The following is a 19,824-nucleotide window of genomic DNA, read 5'->3' as shown; positions in this document are numbered from 1 at the left end:
CCACAAATCTCAGGCTGCATCAGGGCACCTGCGGGAAGGAGTCCAGGTGCTGAAAACCATGGAGCCCTCTGCTGAGGCCTAGCAGGCTTCCCAGGACCAGGGGCTCCGCCCAGCATCTCCTGCTCAAGGAGCCAGGGCTGTCCACAGGGCAGTGCTCCCCACGCTCTGCCTGCTCCTGAGCCAGCTGCTCCCTCTGGCTCTCCTGCAGGGGCTGCATTCCAGCCCCTGCTCTGGGCCACCCCTCCTACCTGCCCCACCCTCCTCCACCCCCTGCACCCAGCCTTTCCTCCTCCTCCCTGGCCACCCGCCCTCTGCCCTCCTTCCTTTGTCCCCCCGGGGCCTGCGACACGGTGCCTCCTCGTGCCACTCTGGGTGTCCCCCCAGGATGGGCTTGGGCTTGTGGCTCCTCTGTCCAGGGTTCCCTTCTGAAAGTGGTGACCGGGCACCATCAGTGTCAGGCCAGGCACAAGGTCTGCCTTTCTGCCCCCCACCCAGCCTCCTCCCCTGGGACCACTCTGGGTCACGTGTTGCCCTTGGGGACCTCCGGAGGGCTCCCTGTCACTGCTCCCTTACACCATCCCCACTGTGACACCACCACCCACTCTCCCACTGTTGCCAGGAGGCGGCCAAGGAACGCAACAGCTGATCCCCACGGAGCACCCAATTTATTCCAAGATCCGTGGGACGCGGGAATGGATGAAGAGCTTATTGGGAAGCATCTCTGCCCCAGAGGGTGGGAGAGAGAGCAGAGGAGAGCAGGGCGGGGCACGTGTCCAAGGAGAAGTCCCTGAGGTGGGATCCGGGTGGGGCGCAGGGGCCCACTGGTGTCCGGGTGTCTTCGGGTGTCCTCCTGCCTGAGGGGTCCGGGAGGCGGCGGCCAGGGCAGGTTGCACTTCTCGCTCCAGCAGCTGGCCCTCGTGAGGTAGAACCCGGGCCACCTGTCTGTGGACAATGAGAGGGGCTAGGAGTCCGAGTCGCCCACCCTGTGGTGCCCAGGTGGACCTAACCCTGGTGGCACCCCCCAAGGGCAGAGGGTGTCCATTCATCCTTTGGAGATGACACTCATCAAGGCACACGTGAGACCCAAGGCAGCACCGCTCCACCTACTTGGCTCCGTGGGCGTCTCAGCTGGGCGCTGGCCAGGGAGCCACTCTGTTTTTGAAGAATCTTCTGAGGGCCTGACCTCTGGTGGGGGCAGGTCCCGGGGGGTCCCTGGGTGCTGGTGCTGGTGGTGGCGCGGGCCCTCCAGCTGCGGGAGCCACTCTGTTGGAGCGTCCGGAGCCAGTCCTGGGGGCCTGCACGCAGCAGCACAGCCTCGCCAGACAGGTGGCCATCCTCCGGACCACTTCCCTCCATCCCCTGGCGGTGTCACGGGTCACGCCAGGGGTCCTGGAGCCAGCAGGGGGTTGCGCGGTGGAGGAGGAGCTGGGATCCGGTGCCAGGGCCTGGGAGGACCCCGGCAGAGGGGCCGTGGGGCCGGGAGCAGGGACGCTGGCCGACAGGCTGCACAGCATGATGGCGGGCAGGCTGGCTCTCCTGCTGCCCACCTGCCCTGAAGGCTTGAGCTCCTCAGGCTGCTGCTGCTGCTGCTCACAGGCCGAGAGGGGCCAGGAGCGCATGGCCGGCCTGCTGACGCCCCACCTTGGGCCCAGAGTCAAGCTGGAGGGGATGGACAGGGACGGGCAAGGCCCCACCTGTGGCCGCCCAGGTACCTGCAGCCGCACCTGGCAGCCCGCCCCCCGGGTTTTCTGGTGGCCCAGCAGGAGGTAGGTGGCCATGGCCTGGTTGAACTGGCGCGTCGCCACCGACACCCAGGTCTCCTGCAGCCCGTAGCCCAGGTCCAGCATGGCCAGCAGGATGGAGGTGTCCGGGCGCTTGGGGAGCAGCTCGGCGGGAGGACTCGGGCAGCGTTCCCCATCCTGGCTCAGCCACGGGTGCCCCAGGATCTGCTGGAGCGTGGGCCTGTGCGCGGGCTCCAGGGTCAGCATCCAGGACACCAGGCTCTGCGCCTCGTCGGACAGGTGGAACGGGAGGTGGTACCTGGCCTGCAGCACCTGCTCCTTGGCCTGCTCATAGCTGGCCCCGGTGAACGGGACGCTGCCCGTGAGCATGAGGATCAGGAGGACACCCAGGCTCCAGACGTCCACCGCGGGGCCGTCGTAGGGCTCTCGCCGGTGCAGCTCCGGGGCCCAGTAGGCCACGGTGCCGCAGAGCAGGCCCAGCTTCTCTCCGGCCCTGAACCTGCAGGCCAGGCCGAAGTCGCACAGCTTGGCGCGGCCCGCGGCATCCAGCAGCACGTTGTCCGCCTTCACGTCCCGGTGCGCGATGCCCTGCGCGTGGCAGTAGCCCACGGCGCTGGCCACCTGCCCGAACAGCATGCGGGCCTCGTCCTCCCACAGGCCCACGACCTCCGGGATGTGCTGGCCCAGCTGGCCCCCAGCCATGTCCTCCATCACCACGTAGGCAGTGCCGGGGGTCTCCACGATCTCCAGCAGCTGCACCACGTGCGGGTGCTCCAAGCCCTTCATGATGTCCAGCTCCGACAAGACCCAGGACAAGGTGGCCCCCGCCCCCTTCCGCAGGACTTTCACGGCCACCTTCGTCCCCGTCAGGATGTGTCGGGCCAGGAAGACCTTGGCAAAGCTGCCCTGCCCGACGACCCCCAGGGGCTCATAGCGGCCCGTGAGGGCTTCCTCCAAGGAGGAGCTGGCCGCGAGGTCCCGACACACCCTCCGCACCACACTACGCTCACTGCTCTCTCTAGACATCCTCCGCCCCACGCCCACTAAGCCCGCTAGCTAAAAACAAACACAACAAACAAAGCAAAGAACACAAGCAAAACTAACACAACAAAGCCCAACAGAAAGCCCCAAATCAAAGAACCAACCCGAGACCGCAACCAGAACCACCAAACCACCAACCACCAAACGCGCTAACTATGGGAGTCCCACAGGTCACTGCCTAGAGCTTCCTGTGCTTGTGGACAAGGTGCCAGCCTCGTCCCGGCCTTATATCCCCGCTGGCTCAAGGGCCTCACAATGCTGGCCCCTGTGAGGTCACAGCCAGGAGTGGCCCACTCACACCTGGGGGTGGCCCACGGTGGCATCTCCCACTAGGGCCTCCGGGACCTTGGCCACCTTCCTGGTCAGAACAAGGAGGGTCTGTGGAACCTCGGTGCTCCCGTGTGTTCGGGACCCCGACCTCTCCTTGCTGAGAAAGGAGGAGCTGGACCAGGCCCCGGGGCCCGTGCCTCGCCAGTACACAACTCTGTCGTGGCTTTCGCCCCGTGAAGACCCCACCCCAGGTCCTCTGGAGCCATTCAGCGCCCGTCTCCTCCAACTCGGACAGACTGGTGTCCAGAGCGTGGTAGCAGTCCCCTCACGCCAGGACGCTGGTGCGGGTCGCTCTGCCCCCTGAGATCCAGGGCCACATTCCCGACCTCTGTGGGGTGTGGGGGCCAGGTCAGGCGCCTGCCTCATCATTGCCCCACAGGGTCCTATCAGGTCACTTGTTAGAACCCTGCCTGCAGCCCACAGGAGTGAGTGTGAGTCATCTTCCAGGGATGAAGGCCGAACCTGCCAGCCAAGAACCCTAGGGCCAGCAGGTGCCCTTCCTGGGGTGCAGAGAGACAGAGGCGACCCTGATGCCCGGGGCCCTTCCCACTGCTCTGTCCATAGAGCCTTAGCTGGCTGTTTGGGAACCTCACAGACTGACCGCTCCCCCCTCTGGGACCTGAGGCGTCCACGTGTCAGGCACCAGGAGGCCGGGTGTCTAGGGAGGTCTCGCTCTCTCCTTCCGGCGAGGGACCTTGTTGCTGTGTCCCACACCACATGGCTGAAAGGCCGAGGACTGGGCTCCTTCAGTCCCTTTCCCTGCTCTCCTCCCTTCTATCCTCCTTGGTCATAGTCATGGAGACCCCAAGGTCACGCATGTGAGGCCAGCGCTCAACTCCTGAGCCACTTTCCCAGCCCTTTCTAGTGTCTTTGACGAAGGATCTCACACACTTGCCTAGGCAGGTCTTGAACTGCCAATGCCCCTGCTCGGCCTCCCCAACCCACAAGTAAAAAAGCAGTCACCACCTTGCCCACCGTGACATGTCTGTGTCTGTCTCTGTGTGTTTCTGTGTGTGTGTGTGTGTGTGTGTGTGTGTGCATGAGCACACCTGAGACCAAACGCGACCATGTGTGGTGCAGAGGGTAGAACCAGGGCCTAGTTGCTGGCCAGAGGAGGTCCAGCCCTGAGGCGCACATCCCCTTGGGAAGCCAGGGCCCCAGGGCCTCACCCTCCTGAAGGACCACAACACCACACCCTCAAAGGGAGGGGAGTTTCATCAGCACTTTTGGAGAAACACACTCCTCAAAGCACGGCCCTGGGAAACCAAAGGCAAGGGACTCGGTCTCCCCTGCACCTGCCCTTCACGAGAGGAGTCCCTGGTGGTGGACTGAACGACCTTAGGCAGGGACTCAGAGATGGGTGAAGACACAGGGGTCTCTGGAAAGGTCTGTTCCTGGCAAGTACAAAAGCTGGCCTCACTTTTCTTGTCCACAGGGAAGGGACCGATTCAGAAGACTCAGTGGAGGGTCTGCGGTACCAAACCCACCAGGAACACACGGGTGGCTCTGTGACATCAGAGACCCAGGGGGAGGGGGTGGGGTTCGCATCTAGTACAGGATGGAAGTGAGGCTGCCCTCCATTCACATAAGACAGGGATCTCTGACCCACGTCAAATGGAAACCCCGCGGGGATCACAAAGAAAGGGGGACAGAGCCCACACCCCGAGTCGAAGGGATGGGAATTGAAAGGTTCACTCCAAACACTAGACCCGGAACACGGCTCCTCCCAGCCAGCCCTGCACTCCTGGGGGCTGGGGGCTCTGGCCACACACCCTCCCCTGCCCACACCTGCGCCCCAGCTCCCCCACCCATAGGTGGTCCTGCTCCCTGCTCAGCAGCCCTGGGGAGCTCAGGGTGGCAGGCTGAAGGGCCCGTCCCCGGGTCAGGACGCTCACAGGGATGGTCCCGCGCAGCCGAAGGCCTAGAGAGGTTAAAGCTTCACCAGGGCAAGAGCCAGGCCCTGGCAGGGACATTCAGAGGAGGGACCAAGCGGCAGCCTCCAAGCCACTCTGGGGGAGGCACCCACAGCTCTACCCTGACTGCCCCCGGGGCCTGCGACACGGTGCCTCCTCGTGCCACTCTGGGTGTGCCCCCAGGGTGGGCTTGGGCTTGTGGCTCCTCTGTCCAGGGTTCCCTTCTGAAAGTGGTGACCGGGCACCATCAGTGTCAGGCCAGGCACAAGGTCTGCCTTTCTGCCCCCCACCCAGCCTCCTCCCCTGGGACCACTCTGGGTCACGTGTTGCCCTTGGGGACCTCCGGAGGGCTCCCTGTCACTGCTCCCTTACACCATCCCCACTGTGACACCACCACCCACTCTCCCACTGTTGCCAGGAGGCGGCCAAGGAACGCAACAGCTGATCCCCACGGAGCACCCAATTTATTCCAACATCCGTGGGACACGCGAATGGATGAGGAGCTTATTGGGAAGCATCTCTGCCCCAGAGGGTGGGAGAGAGAGCAGAGGAGAGCAGGGCGGGGCACGTGTCCAACTGTACAAAGTCTGCACCTCAATTTTCCAGATTGTACTGAACATGTGGTTGAAATAAAACTCTAATTTTTTTAATATGAAAACCACATCCTCTATTACATTCTGGGTCTCTCTTCTAACAGATGGTGATGTCTCTGCCTCGGGGCTGTGAGCACTGTACTGAGAGAACTCTAAAATGCCACAGGTACCAGCCTCTGAGATGGTGTCCCCAGCCCTCCAGGTTCCCAGGGAACAGTGAGGTCCCCATGTGGCTTCAAACAACTCCTAACAATTTCCTCTGGATCCCGGAGCACCGGCGAGCAGGCCAGCGTCACATGAGTGGGAGACAAGACTCTGCCCTCCCGGTGCCGTGCCAGGCTCCTCTTTCCATGAACCATGCCCCACACCTTCAGATTCAGCCTCAAGCGAGCAGAACCCGTTAGCCGCTCTTGCCATGGACATTACACACTGTGAGGTCACCTACCAACGGCAAGCAGCACCTGCTCCAGGTGTCCAGAAGTCTCCCGGTCGATGGTCTCCTCAATCTGGATCCCCGATATGGTCATGTACTTGTCAAACACTAGGAAAAACAAAAGGAGTTTTGACTCACACAACCATGGATCCTTCCAGCAATCAGAGTTCTCGCTGCGCGGCTCTTCTCCTACCCAGCGCCTTGTCTCTGAGGGAGCCTGTGCTCGGGCTCAGGTGCCAAGCCAGCAGCGACAGTTCACGGCGCTCTCTGCCCACTGACCTCCCAGCCCCCTGCCAGTCCGGACCAGAGGGACCTCAAGGGGAGTCTGCTGTGGGGACTCTGAGATGTCCTCCTCTTCCTTACAAAAAGTGACGGAAATGACTGGTTTACCCCTTTCTTTTCTTCTCGCTGTGAAAATGGTTAGTTCAGAGCTACAGCAACTGTCTCGTGACGCCGAGGCAGATGGCATGAGAAGGAAACCAAGACACCGAGGACAGCGGGGTAGGAAACCAGGACGATCCCAGGTCCTGTCAAGCCCGCCTCAGAATCCACCTGCAGAACTGAAGCCACCATGTGGGCTCAGTCACCTGCTCCTGAACACATTCTCAGCTGAGAGCATAAGTCCCGGAGACAACCCAGAAGCGGGGTCTCAGATCCACCATCCTGGAGGAAACACCCGAGTGAGCCGCCACTCATGGTCTGTGACTGAGGGACGCCCCAGAGCCCGACCCTCACCACCCTCCGGAGACGGGGGCTTAAGCTCCTGGTTCCGTAAGTCACAGCAGCGGTAAAGGGAGTCAGCAGACCTGCCCAGGTGGCACAGGGTGCCTCAGAGGCCAGGGCAAGGCCACAGGGCAGCGTGTCCGCCACCCAGCCTCTTTCACTCACCCCTTCTCAAGTGCGACACACTCCGTGTTCCGAAGATGGTAATGAACTTCTCCTCGTCGGTGCCCCACTTGAGCTCTCCGGCCTGAAACAGCGCCTGCAAGCATTCCCGCCTCCGTCAGGAAGGCCCTCTGCGACCCCCAGGCCCTGAGCCACCGTGCAGCTTCCTGCAGACCACACGTGCTTGCCGCACGTCTGGCCCTGTCCATTCCTGCCGTCTCCAACTCTCAACTCGGCCTCCGGGGTTTGGAGCGCCACTGGGGCTCGCCAGGATTCACAGGTCAGGTCGAGGTGACAAAGCACAGCACCAGGCAAGACTAGGTCTGCCCAGAATGCCTTCTGTGACTTCCAATTTTGGGGGGAGGAGATTTCTGATCATCTCACTGCGGTCCATCCACTTACGTTTGGGAAATCCTAAGCAGGAGTTCCAGGACCTGGAGGATCCAGGATCTGCTCCTGTCTGACTTGGGCTACGCTGTTCAACAGGCAGCCACCGGGCTTTCTCTTTGCCACTGAGTTACCAGGCTGGCCGAGGGAGACCCCTGCTCCCCTGGGAGCCCCATGCCGTAGCCGTTCTCGGGAGGCCCACCCACGGCTGGCTCAGCGGGTCTCCTGCAGCCATCTGAGAAGACCTGGGCCTGCTTCTCAGGCCACCACTGGAAACCTTCCAGAGCGCCCACTCCTGGAGCGGGAACAGGAGACTCAGCCCGCCCCCCCCCCCACCCACAAGGAATTAACGCTGGGAAAGTAAGAAGGCGCCTCAGCCCTGAACAAAGCCCCCCCAGGGGAGTGCGACTTGGAGCTCAGCTGGAAGGTGGCTCAGGAGGGGTCCGGCTGGGAACACTGGACTGCTGTGCAGAGCGACAAGGCCAGCTGGGCTGCCCTGCTCTTGAGTGGGGCCGGGGGCCGGGGCTGGGGCCAGGGCCCGTCCTCACCCACTGCAGGAACGGCCCCTGGCTACGTGGACGGCTCACACACTGCTCACTTCCCTGCTGAGGGCCCACTGAGTGCTGTGAGCTGGGCAGCTCTGCGGCCCCTGAAGGGCAGGGGGGCGCTTCAGCGTGAGGGGCAGTGCAGTGGCAGAAGGCCTGCGGTGCAGTGGGCCTTCCTGTGCGGGCCACCTGACCCCTGGAGGTGACTTGGGGCTACCTGCAAAGTGCCCGTGCTGAGGGCTCAGCAGGAGAAGCAGGCCGAGGCCCAGGGAGAGCGCCGGGAGAGCCGGGGCAGGGGCGCGAACGTCCACATTAGGAACGGGCTCTACCTGGGGACAGCGGACCCAGGAGGGTCCTCAGAGCTTACGCAGGAACAGGAAGCAGGCCTGCGTCTGGCAAGGCGGGTGGGTGAGGGTCAACAGGCAGCAAACCGCCCTCGGCTCCTCCCCGCAGCCAGGCAGAGAGGGCAGCACTCACACCCCCAACACAGCTGCCCAAGAGACGGGGTGCTCTCCTCACTGCACCAGCACGTCAGGCCACAGGCCAGCGGGCCACTGTGCAAGCCCTGGAGAGGGCCCACGGCGCTGCCCGCTTCCCTGAGGACCAAGACTGCCACAGGAGGGGCAGGGGGACGCCAGGCGACTCGGGAACCCAAGCAGCCCCTCGTTCCCCACCCCCGGGCCTCGGCTCCAGGTGCAGACTTCCTGACACACAGCTCCTGCACCTGGACACCTCGTAAGCCACACGGAGACCACACAGGGTCTGAGAGTCTGCCAATGTGACATTTGGGAGCCACTAACACCTGGCTGACAGAAGAGAAGTACCGGCCAGGCCCGGCAGTGACATCTGCAGCCCAGCCACAGGAGCCCGAGGCCGGAGGGCTGCAAGTTCCAGGCCAGCTGGGCAACTGGGCGGGGCCCCGTCTCAATAAACAAGGGGTCTTGGGGTGCAGCTCAGCAGAGTGCTTGCCTAGCAAGTGTGCGGCCCCAGCACCACAGAAAAACAAAACGGAGGGACGACATTGTTTAGAATTCTTCCAAAGGACAGGCAGGAGCACTGCAGATGCTAGGTGACCCGCCACCACTCATGGGACAGGACGACACACACCTTCAGATGCGATCCTTCCTTCTTACCCCTTCCTAAGAGACCTACTGCCCCGTTACCAGTGGGGTCAATAACACTGGGTGGTTGCCGTTGTTTTTTTGCAAAATTCTTTGTTTTTTGAATGTTTCATAACAACAAAAAAGGAATGATATGTCTAGGTGGAACTCACTGAGAGGAGAGCAGGGCGGGGCACATGTCCAAGGAGAAGTCCTTGAGGTGGAATCCGGGTGGGGCCTAGGGGCCCACTGGTGTCCGGGTGTCTTCGGGTGTCCTCCTGCCTGAGGGGTCCGGGAGGCAGCAGCCAGGGCAGGTTGCACTTCTCGCTCCAGCAGCTGGCCCTCGTGAGGGACACCCCAGGGCCACTTGTCTGTGGACTCAGAGAGGGGCTAGGAGTCAGAGTCACCACCCCCTTGCTCCTATGTGGACTTAGATAGAATTATAAACTAATTAAGCAAAGTTTCAGGGTATAAAATAAACACAATAAATAAGTTGGTTTCCTGTACATCAATGACAAATTAGCTCTATGGGATTTCCTGAAATCTAAGCTTTAACAATAGCCATCAAAATTAATATAAAATAAAATACCCGGGAATCAATCTTAACAAAATTGTCAGTTGATCTGTATAATGAAAACTGAAGAACACAAAAGAGAGTTATTGCAGGAGATCATAGAAAATGGAAACATCTCCCATGTTTTTGAATAGGCAGAATTAATATTGACCATGTGGCCATATTACCCACAGTTCTCTATAGATTTCATGCCATTCCTACAGGATTCTAATGATGTTTTCTATAGGAATATGAAAGGTAACCATGAAATTTGTTTGGACAAATAAGACATCCAGAATAGACAAAGCAATTCATTTGCAAGAAAAATGCAGAAGGCCTCACAATATCAGACCTTAAATTATATCACAGATCTGCAGAAACCAAAATGGCACGTTATTGGCACCAAAACAGACAAGACCACCAATGGAACAGAAGACCCAAGGAGAAACCCACAATTACCTCATAGAAGACAAAGGTGCCATCAACATATATTGGGGAAAAGATAGTCTCTTCAACAAATGGCCCAGGGAAAAGTGGAAATCCATATGTAGTAGAACAAAACTGAACCCTGTCTGTCACCCTGCAGAAGACTCAGGTCAAAGTGCATCAAGGATCTAGGCATTAGACCAGAGACCCTGCGCTTACTAGAAGACAAAGTAGGTCCACCTCTCCATCACCTCAGCTTAGGAACTGAGTTCCTCAATAAGACTCAAAAAACTCAAGAAGTAAAATCAAGAATCAATCAACGGAAGGGTCTCAAACTAAAAGTCTTCTTCATTGCAAAGGAAACAAGAACCTGAAGAGAAAGCCTACAAAATGGGAGAGATCTTTACCACCTGCTCCTCAGATACAGCATCAATCTCCAGGTTGTCCAAAGAAGTTAAGGAACTTTTAACAACAACAAAATAGAACCCACAAATGACCCAATCACTAAATTGGCACAGGAACTGAACCGGCCCTTCACTGGTAAGGAAATATGAAGGGTCAAGAATATATGAAAAAACGTTCAACATCTCTAGCCATCACAGAAATGCAAGTTAGAACTACAATGAGATCACTTCTCATTCCAGTCAGAATGGCCACCATCAAGAACACAAGTAGCAATAACTGTTGGCAAGGATGTGGGGAGAAAGGTACTCTCATACATTGCTGGTGGGACTGCAAATTAGTTCAAGCACTGTGGAAAGCAGTAAGGATATTCCTCAGAGAACTTAGAATAGAACCTCCATTTGACCCAGTTATCCCACTCCCTAAAATCAGCATAGTACAGTGACCCAACTACATCAAAGTTTGTATCCAATCAATTCACAGTACTAAGCTATGGATCTGACCTATGTGTCCTTCAATACATGAATGGATAAAGAAAATGTGATACACACACACACACACACACACACACAGACAATGATATATTACTAATGTATAAAGAAGAATGAAATTATAGCATTTGCTAGTAAATGGATGGAACTGGAAAATATGAAATAAGCCAATCCCAGAAAACCAAAAGCCAAATGTTCTCTTTGATTTATGGATGCTAAGCCACAACATGGCAGCAGGGAGAAAAGAAAGAAATCCATTGGATTAGATGGAAGGGAGAGGGAGGAGAATAGGAAGGTAGTAGAATTAATTGGACATAACATTCTCAGTCTTGTTGACTACATGACCATGGTTATTTTGCAATATGTACAATCACAAGAATAGGATCCTAATTAGAATAAGTTATACTCCCTGTATGTACAATATGCCAAAATGCATTCTACTGTATATGTAAAAAGAACAAGTAAAAATCAAAATTTTTCAGCAACAAGTAGCTTAGGTTGATCAAAATATAAATCATTTACATTTTTAAATATATATTTTTTGTTGTAGATTGATACAATATCTTTATTTTATTTTATTTTTCTTATGTGGTGCTGGGGATTGAACTCAGTGCCTCAAGCATGCTAGACAAGCACTTGACCACTAAGCCACAACCCCAGCCCTAATCATGTGCATTTTAAAACACTATTTGTAATAATCCTTAACAAAATTTTATTTCAACATAAAAAATGTGATAGATATATGAGTATTACTCAGCTATGAGCAAGAATGACATTATTTCATTTCCTGGTTAATGGGTGGAACTGAAGAGATCATGCTAAGTGAAGCAAGCTAGACTCAGCACGTCTGGGAATGAGTATTTTCTCTCAGAGGTAGAAGAGAATTAAGGATAAAAGGGGTGGGTTAATCCTACAAAATACGGGAGAGGTCAGTGGAGCAGAGAAAGGGTTGAGGAGGAGGGAGGAGGGACAGGTCAAAGGAAGAAGAGTGGAAGGAATCTGGTCAAACTTTCCTGTTCCTGTACGGACGGACCTCAGTGAATCTCACCATCATGTGTATGCAGAATGCACTGATGTTGAAAAATTATAACAGGAGAACATTCAGTTAGGAAAGGGGGAAGGAGGGGGGAAGGGAAGAGGGAATTCCTGAGGACTGAATTGGAGCAAATCATGTCTCATGGTTCTATAATCATGTCAAAATGAACCTCAATCATGTATATCTCTAATGCACTGATAAAAATGTAGAACATGGGGCTGGGGAGAACTTTTCCACGTGTTTGAACACTAGAATTCTTTTGCATTTCATCAGTGTGCTGCAAATTTGTAATAATTTGCTATACACTCACACGTTTCCAGGATGCCTATTGTTTATGATGATCAGTCTGTGATTTGTTTCTGTGTGGTGTGTTTAAATATTCTAAGTCAAAAGGATTTAGGAGGTTGATACATAAAGACACACATAAGCAACACAAATTTAAATATATGTCATCAACTGAATCTCTTCAAAACCAATCTAGAGATGCTGTTTGAGTCTCATTTTTCTCTGGAAAGGATTAATTCAGCTATCTGCCTGTTAGATTCCTGAATTATTATAGTAACAGCTACATTGCAACCCACTATTTAAAAACATTAGAAGAGCTGGACATGGTGACACACACCTGTCGTCCCAGCATCTAGGGAGGGGGGCACAGGAAGATCTCAAGTTCAAGTCCAGCCTGGGCAATTTAAAGAGGCCCTGTGTCATAAGTAAAAAGGGCTGGAGATGTAGCTGATGGCAGGTGTCCCTGGGTTCAATGTCCAGTACTGCAAGAGAAGCAGATGGGCAGTTTTGTTAGTGCTGCCCTTGTCCATAGCACTGCCGCTCAAGAGTGGGGAGCTTTGAATGAAGAATGTCTCAGGGAGAGTCCTCATCTGAACACCTACATTAAAGCCAGGAGAACTGTTTGTGCAGATTCAATTGCAGCTCTAAGGAAAAGATCTGTATATTAGGAAACCTTCATGATGATATATTAATAATTTAAATCTTTCTGTGCCCAAGAACAAATAGACAGCAGGGAAGAACAGGTGGGAAGTAAGTGGCCACGTGGATATTCAAAAAAAGCAAAAAGATGTAGTAGACATCAAAGTCACTCTAGAGAAACCAAGAAGGCCTTGATGGGACAGTTAGTAGGTCAGATGTGACTGAAGAAAGGACCAGGGAGCTGGAGGAACCCTGAACAGAAACTTCTGAAAATGAAAAGCAAAGAGACAAGACCCACAGTAACTTCCAGGTGCAATGAATGGTGCACAATGAGAACCCAGGGACTCGGGAGGCTTACGCAGAGGGGACCCAGGCCAGTCTGTGCGACATACCAAGATTCTGTCTCAAAGTAAAAGTCAATTAAAAGGGCCAGGATGTGGGCTGGGGATGTGGCTCAAGCAGTAGCGCGCTCGCGTGGCATGCGTGCGGTCCAGGTTCGATCCTCAGCACCACATACAAACAAAGATGTTGTGTCTGCCGAAATCTAAAGAATAAATACTAAAAAGTTCTCTCTCTCTCCCTCCCTCCCCCCCCCTCTCTCTTTAAAAAAATAAGGGCCGGATGCAACTCAGTTATACAGCACCTCGGGTTGAATCTCCACACCACCAAAAATAATGCTCACTGGTGGCACGGACGACTGAGAAATTTCCTGAATTAGTGTCAGACACCAGATCACAGATCAGGAAACTAGGGAACATCAAGCAGTAAGATAAAGGCCAAGATATCCACACTAGTGACGTGTTTGCTGGACACAAACTATGTGCCTCAAAACCTTAAGTGCTGAAGTCCCAGCCCAGTACTTCAAACTGCGACTGTGTGGACATAGGGCTTCCAAGGAGATGGTTCAGATAGAATGAGGGTTTTAGGGAGGGTTTTAATCCAATCTGACTGCTGCTCTTACAAAATGAGGAAATCTGGACATAAGGACACACCAGGGGCACCAGTGAGAAAGGCTAGGGAGCCAGAGTAAGAAGGTGGTCATCTGTAAACCCAGGAGACACGCCTTGAAGAAACTAAGCTTGCCACACCTTCATCCTGGACTGCAGCCTGTGGGACTGTGAGAAAATAGCTTGCTGCTGTGGGAGCAGCCCAGTCTGGGGGGTCTGTTGACGGCAACTCCAGCCAACCCATACAGTCTTTAACCTGCAGGCCCTTTTAAGGTGAGCACTTTCAAACTTAATACCAGTATGGTTTCTTTGTGATGTATACGTGGATTGAAAGAAAAATTTTGTCCACATTATCCAATAACCAGTAATAGATAAAAAAATAAAGTGTACAGAAGACTTTGACTCCATCTCCATTAGAGAAACACATGTGCAAATATAAAAACAAATATGACTTTAGCCCACTTAGTTTAGCCATTTATACATTAGTATAAGCTAAGTATAGTTTGTTCCACTAATAAAACATGTAGAAGGGTAACATCAAGGCAGGCACAGTGCTGCACGCCCCTAATCCCAGCTACTCAGGATGCTGAGGCAGGAGGATCCCCAGTTGGAGGCCAGCCCAGGTGACTGAGATAAACCCTGTATCGAAACAGAAACTAAAAAGGGCTGGGGATGCAGCTCAGTGGTAGAGCACACCTGAGTCAAATCCCCAGTGCCAGAAAAGAAGAAGGTGGCTCACTACCAGGGACCTCCTCACGTCCCTGCAGAGCAACTAGGATTGGCAGCCATCCACCTAGAGAAGTGCCCTTGTGGGAACTCAGGGGCCCAGATCACAGGCTGCAGGATGCACGGTGAGGAGTGCTGTTGATGAGGGCAGGCCCACACCCAGGTGGCCGGCCTGTCAACTCTGGTGCTGCCTACAGACCTGGAACTGGCCTGAGCCCCTGTGCACCTGGCCACCGCACCCCCACCCCCAGGCCTTGGTGCTACCATCAGCACTACTGCCGAGGGTCCCAGAGTCATGCCCACTTACGTGCCGAGTGCCTGGGCTGCCAGGCTCAGTTGCAAGGGCATATGCTGAAGAGCTCTGTAACTTGGCCCCAGTACTGCCCCCTGCAGTCTGAGAGCAGTCCCCCCAACAGGAACCCATTGGAAGTCATGCCTGTCTGTGCCCCCAGAAGCAGCCTGCAGACCCCTCTCCCACAGCAGGACCTGAAACAGCTCCACCCCCACAATTGGTCCCAATCCCTCCCAGTTACAGGTAAGCACAAGTTGTCTTCCTCCCAGGGACCAACAGGGAGACACAGGTATCCATGCCCGCAGAGGCAAGCCAGCCAACCTTGGTGAGACTGCAGATCCCCAAGGAGCCCCGGGTCCCAGCTCCAGACCTGCTCAGCTGTGGTCCAGAGGCAGCCGTGCCTGCCCAGGAAACCAGCAGGATGCAGGCTGCCTATGCCCTGGGCAGGCTGCAGACCTGGGTCTCGGCTGAAGCAGCACTGTGACGCAATTCTGGCCCTCGCAGTCCACGTCTGGGGCCACTCCTGCCAGTGCAGGACCCTCCCCGGGAGCTAAGAAAGCCATAGGAAAAACAATCTAACCAAGGAAGGGAAACCTCTGGGCACTGAAACTCTGAGGCACTGGTGAAATCAGCTGAAGAAGAAAAACATCTCACACTCATGGATTGGAAGAATTAATTTTACCACAATGTCCATGTTGCCCCAACTAATCCAGATAGTGAAAGCATTTCCTATCAAAACTCCAATAGCATTTTTCACAGAAACAGAAAAACAATCCAAAACCCCTCAGGGGTCCACAAAAGACCACAAATAGGCAAAACAATCTTGAGAAGGGAGAACAACGTCGGAGGCACTACACCTCCTGATTTCCATTACAGTCATCCCTTGGCATCCATGGGGATGGTCGCAGGACCTCCCACGAACACCACAAGCCATGGACGCTCAGGGACCTGGCGTTAAGTGGCCCCGTGTTTGCACAGAGCTGACGCACACCCTCCCGTAGCCTTTGGATCATCCAGATTTCTTCTTACCTAACAATGTAAATGCCACTGGAATAAGTGTTCTACTGCGTTGTTGAGGGAATAAGGACAAGAAAATGTCTGTAGAGATTCCATAAAGATGCCATTTTTCAATGACCGGTTGGATCCCCAGGTGGAGAACCCAAAGATACAGAGAGCTGTCTGTCTCTTACAAAGTGAACAACAGATATCAAAACAGTATGGTGGGGCATGAAAACAGACCTGCCGGCCAAGAGAACCACGAGAGCCCAGAACTAAAGCCAAGTGACCTTTACAAAGATGCCAGGAATAAACCCTGGGAAAGGCCATCTCTTTATCAAATCATGCTGCACAATAATGTAGGAAGGTAGTGATGGCTGCACAATATTATGAATGTATTTTACAACACTCAGCTGTGCACTTAAAATGTTGGGATGGAACTTTTCACCATGAAAACATTGGAGGAAAAAAAACAAACCTTATTTTGAATTCCAAATTAAAAAAAAAAAAAAAAAAACTTGAAAAAAGTTTTGAGTCTTCCCTACCCAGCTGTGTAGTGACTCTCTAGGTGAGTAGGAGATGCCTGCAAAGAGTAATCAGCACTGCCTTAAAGGTCCCAATCATATTTCATTTTCCTAAGCAAGAGAGACTTTTTTCATGACTTGAATCACATTGATCTCAATCATTTGATTTCTCTTTTCAATAAAATCAGATTAAACTATCAAAAAATACAAAACCGAGCCAGTCACAGGGGTGCACACCTATACATAATTTCAGCTACTTGGGAAGCCGGGGTAGAAGAATCCCAAGTTGAAGGCCAGCCTGAGAACTTTAGTGAGACCTTTTCCGAAAACAAAATGTAAAAATGGACTGGGGATGTAGTTCAGTGGTAGCATGCACAAGGCCCTGGGTTCAGTTCCCAGTACCGCAATCATCAAATATTTTAAAATATATTTTTATACATTTATAAATATGTTTTCCATACTTTCACATATTTTATAAAGTAAGAAGACCTGGTCGTTGGTACTGCACAGCATGAAAGAGGGTTTCCTATGGAAGTTACTCTATGCTTCACGAACATACATCTCTGCTGGAATAAGGTTCCACACTAATCCAGTTCATCCTTCAACATCTGCAGGAGGAGGATTGGGAAATTTGAAGAGAACATACTCTCACCTGGAGACTAGTTCATAGCCCACCAACTTAACAGATCACAGGGAAAAGAAAATCATTGAGCATTAGAGTAACTGGTTAAACTAGGTTTTGACTGTTAATATAAGAAGCATTACTAGCTTTACCAAGGGCACACTGAAATCATACACAATTACTAAGCATCAAAGAATTTTTGCTTGCTTTTTTGATGCTGGGGATTGAACCCAGGGCCTCATGCATGCTAGCCAAGTGTCCTACCCCCAAAGAATATTGAATGTTTTAAAACTGTAAAACCATGGGATAGCAATCTCAATCCGAAAAAATAAATTTAAAATGGAAAGTAACTTGAAATTTTAAAAAGTGCCTCTATTGGGATTTTTCAGATAAGCAGAACCAAAAGGATATGGAGAGAAAAACCCCAGACATTTATTATGAGGGAGTAACTCACATGATCCGGGAGACTGAGAAGGTCCAAGATCTACCCTCTGTAAGCAGGAAACCCAGGAGAGCCAGTGGTCCTTCTACCTGGACCCTGAAGGCCTGTGAACGGAGGAGTCAGTGGTCTTAATTGCAGTCCATTTTCAAAAGCCCAAGAACTAGAAGCCCCAATGTTTGGGGAGAGGAGAAGATGAATGCCCCCTTCCAAGCACAGAACAAGCCCACCCTTCTTACACCTCTTTTGTTCATTTCAGACACCCCATGTTGGAGGATGGCCACCCTCACTGGTGAAGGCAACCCCCTGCACTGGCCTCATTCCCTTGCTCATCCCAGACACACCCAGAAACCCTGTTTCACTGCATCTGAGCACCCTCAGCCCAGCCCAACTGACCTGCATCAGGCATCACAGCGGCAAACCCATCTTTCTGCTCAAGGACCCTTCTCTGCTGTGCCTCCTCTCTCTCCTCTGACCCCCGACCCCCACTGCCCCTCTGCCTCTCTCCCAGCTCATTCTCTCTCACGCTCCCTGTGCCACTGCAAGCCAGTCACCCCGTCCCACCCTTCTCCACTTCACCTCCGTGTCTCCCCACCTCACTCTTAGGGAGCTTCCTAGTTCTTCTTGGTCTCTCTTCTCCTGATTGTCCACCCCATCCCAGCATCCATAACCTCTGAGGAGGCAGGGTCCATCTACAGTGGGGCAGGGGAGATGTACTTGGTGGATGTGAAGGGGAACAGAGAACACTGGTGTTGAGGACGGGGTGTGTCACTACACACTCACACCACCTCCAGGACTGGGCCTCCATGAGGTGGTGCCTGACCGTGGGAGGCTTGGGGGTAGCAGGCTGGGTCCAGGCCAGTGATGGGGCATCTCAGGACAGGAGTGGGTCTTAGGATCCCAGAACCAGGGAGCATGGCAAGGTCCTGGTCTCCCAGGGAGTGAGAACAGAGGCTGAGCCTGGGTCCTGGCCGCCCAGGGGAGAGGGTGGAGGCCCAGCCCAGGCCTGGCCACACAGGGTGAGAGGACAAAAAATAGAACTGATCAGCAAAACATTAACCTGGGTCCTGGATGCTGGGTTCCAGGGGTGAGGATGGCAGAGGCTGAGCCCGGGGCCTGGCCCCACAGGTGAGAGGGCAGAGGTCCAGCCCAGGCCTGGTCACTGCTGAGGCAGGAGGAGAACAAGTTCAGCAACTTAGGGAAGTCCTGTCCCCAAATTTAAAAAAAGGGCTGGGGATGTAGCTCAGTGGTAGAGCGTCTCTGTATTCAATTCCCAGTACTGCAAAAGTAAAAACAAAAATTCAGGAAGATTTTTAAATAACAGAAATAGCAATATCAACATATTTTTAAATATTTTTTCCAATATTTTTCCATATTTTTTCCAATATCAACATATTTTCTAAATGCATAGGATCTCATCAGGATTACCTTTAAACATTAATTCTTTACATTATAGCTGGGGTAGGAACAGTGTCTAAACAGCCCTGGATCTTATTTTCATAAATAATAAGGGGTTTTCTCTAGATGTGAGGCCAAAGTTACCTTCTAAATCTGTTTTATAGAAGCATGAATGGTCCTGAAATCGATTCAGTAGGGGTCAGAAGGACAAGCAGTATTTTTTAACTAGTGTAGAAAAGGATAGAATCAGCATGAATGCCAGAGTGTATCTCACAACAGTGCTCTGGACAGTGGGACACGTGTCATTGTTTTCATGTGTTTGTCTGTAGACTGGATCACATGCAGAATGCATTTCTTACTCTGGGTCTTGATCAGTCCCATTGGAAATCCCCTCTTCTCATCTGTAGCAACCTCTGGCAACAGTTTTACTGCTTTCAACCAAGTTTACCATATACTAATAAAAGCAGCAAACAGAAGGCAAATATCAAAGCAAAACAAATTTATAGCAAGTGTGTTAAAGTAGAGAATAGTTTGGTGTTCTAGGAAGGAATCCTCCAACTGATATTAACGGTCATAGCTATAATGACATTACTATCACATGATGCCATACTCATCTGCAGGATGCACTGATAACACGACACAGGCCATCCTCAAATCAGGGGATCACACTTCCACTCTTCATATACCGTCATAGCTGCCTGTCGGAGCCTGCAGATGCTTCTCCCTGGTTATTTTTCGATGCGTACTTAATGTTAGACTGTAGCTGCAGGGTTGTGCTATATGATCCCCTCCTCCAGCTGTGTCCTGCTGCCATCCCCCACCCTCCCTGCTTCCCCGCCTGGCCCCGGTGGCTCCTTTCTGCTCTGCACTTCTCATTTGGGGCTAGGTTCCCAAGTCAGAGTGAGAGAGGCAGAGGAATGACTTGGTTAATTATTCCTCAGTTACTGGAGTGAAGGTGGTATTATTTCGTACTGAATATTTCTGTAAAGACTGTACACTAACAAAAATGTATTGAAACGTTTTGAAGCTCTGAACTAGATATTTTCACACCTTTTTCCCATCTTATCCTCAAAATAACT

The 19,824-nt window shown here is 53.0% G+C and overlaps 1 protein-coding gene across 18 annotated transcripts in view; it reads right to left on the bottom strand.

The window, feature by feature from the left end:
- Positions 1-17,789, bottom strand: part of LOC139706457 (sperm motility kinase 2B-like) — a 41,771-nt gene extending 23,982 nt beyond the window's left edge. For 7 of the 18 annotated variants that reach the window (XR_011708059.1, XR_011708060.1, XR_011708056.1 and 4 more), the window contains exons 1-4: positions 17,363-17,781; positions 9,143-9,340; positions 6,941-7,034; positions 6,065-6,160 (exon numbers count right to left, since the gene is read on the bottom strand). Coding sequence is in view for 1 of the 18 variants with exons in the window: in XM_071614736.1 (XP_071470837.1) it covers positions 1,125-2,768 (1,644 nt within the window). In the remaining 17 variants the exon portion in view is untranslated. Of the gene's footprint in view, positions 1-648; positions 943-1,107; positions 6,161-6,940; positions 7,035-9,142; positions 9,341-17,362 lie in introns of those variants that run through there. The other 11 variants (XR_011708054.1, XR_011708052.1, XR_011708050.1 and 8 more) reach the window with 6 other exon arrangements.
- Between the last annotated feature and the right edge of the window lie 2,035 nt (positions 17,790-19,824).

This window comes from Marmota flaviventris, chromosome 7, assembly GCF_047511675.1.
Source record: "Marmota flaviventris isolate mMarFla1 chromosome 7, mMarFla1.hap1, whole genome shotgun sequence".
NCBI classification, from domain to species: Eukaryota; Metazoa; Chordata; class Mammalia; order Rodentia; family Sciuridae; genus Marmota; species Marmota flaviventris.
The sequence above is the reverse complement of the archived record's forward strand: the minus strand, read 5'-3'. Positions and strand labels throughout refer to the sequence as shown.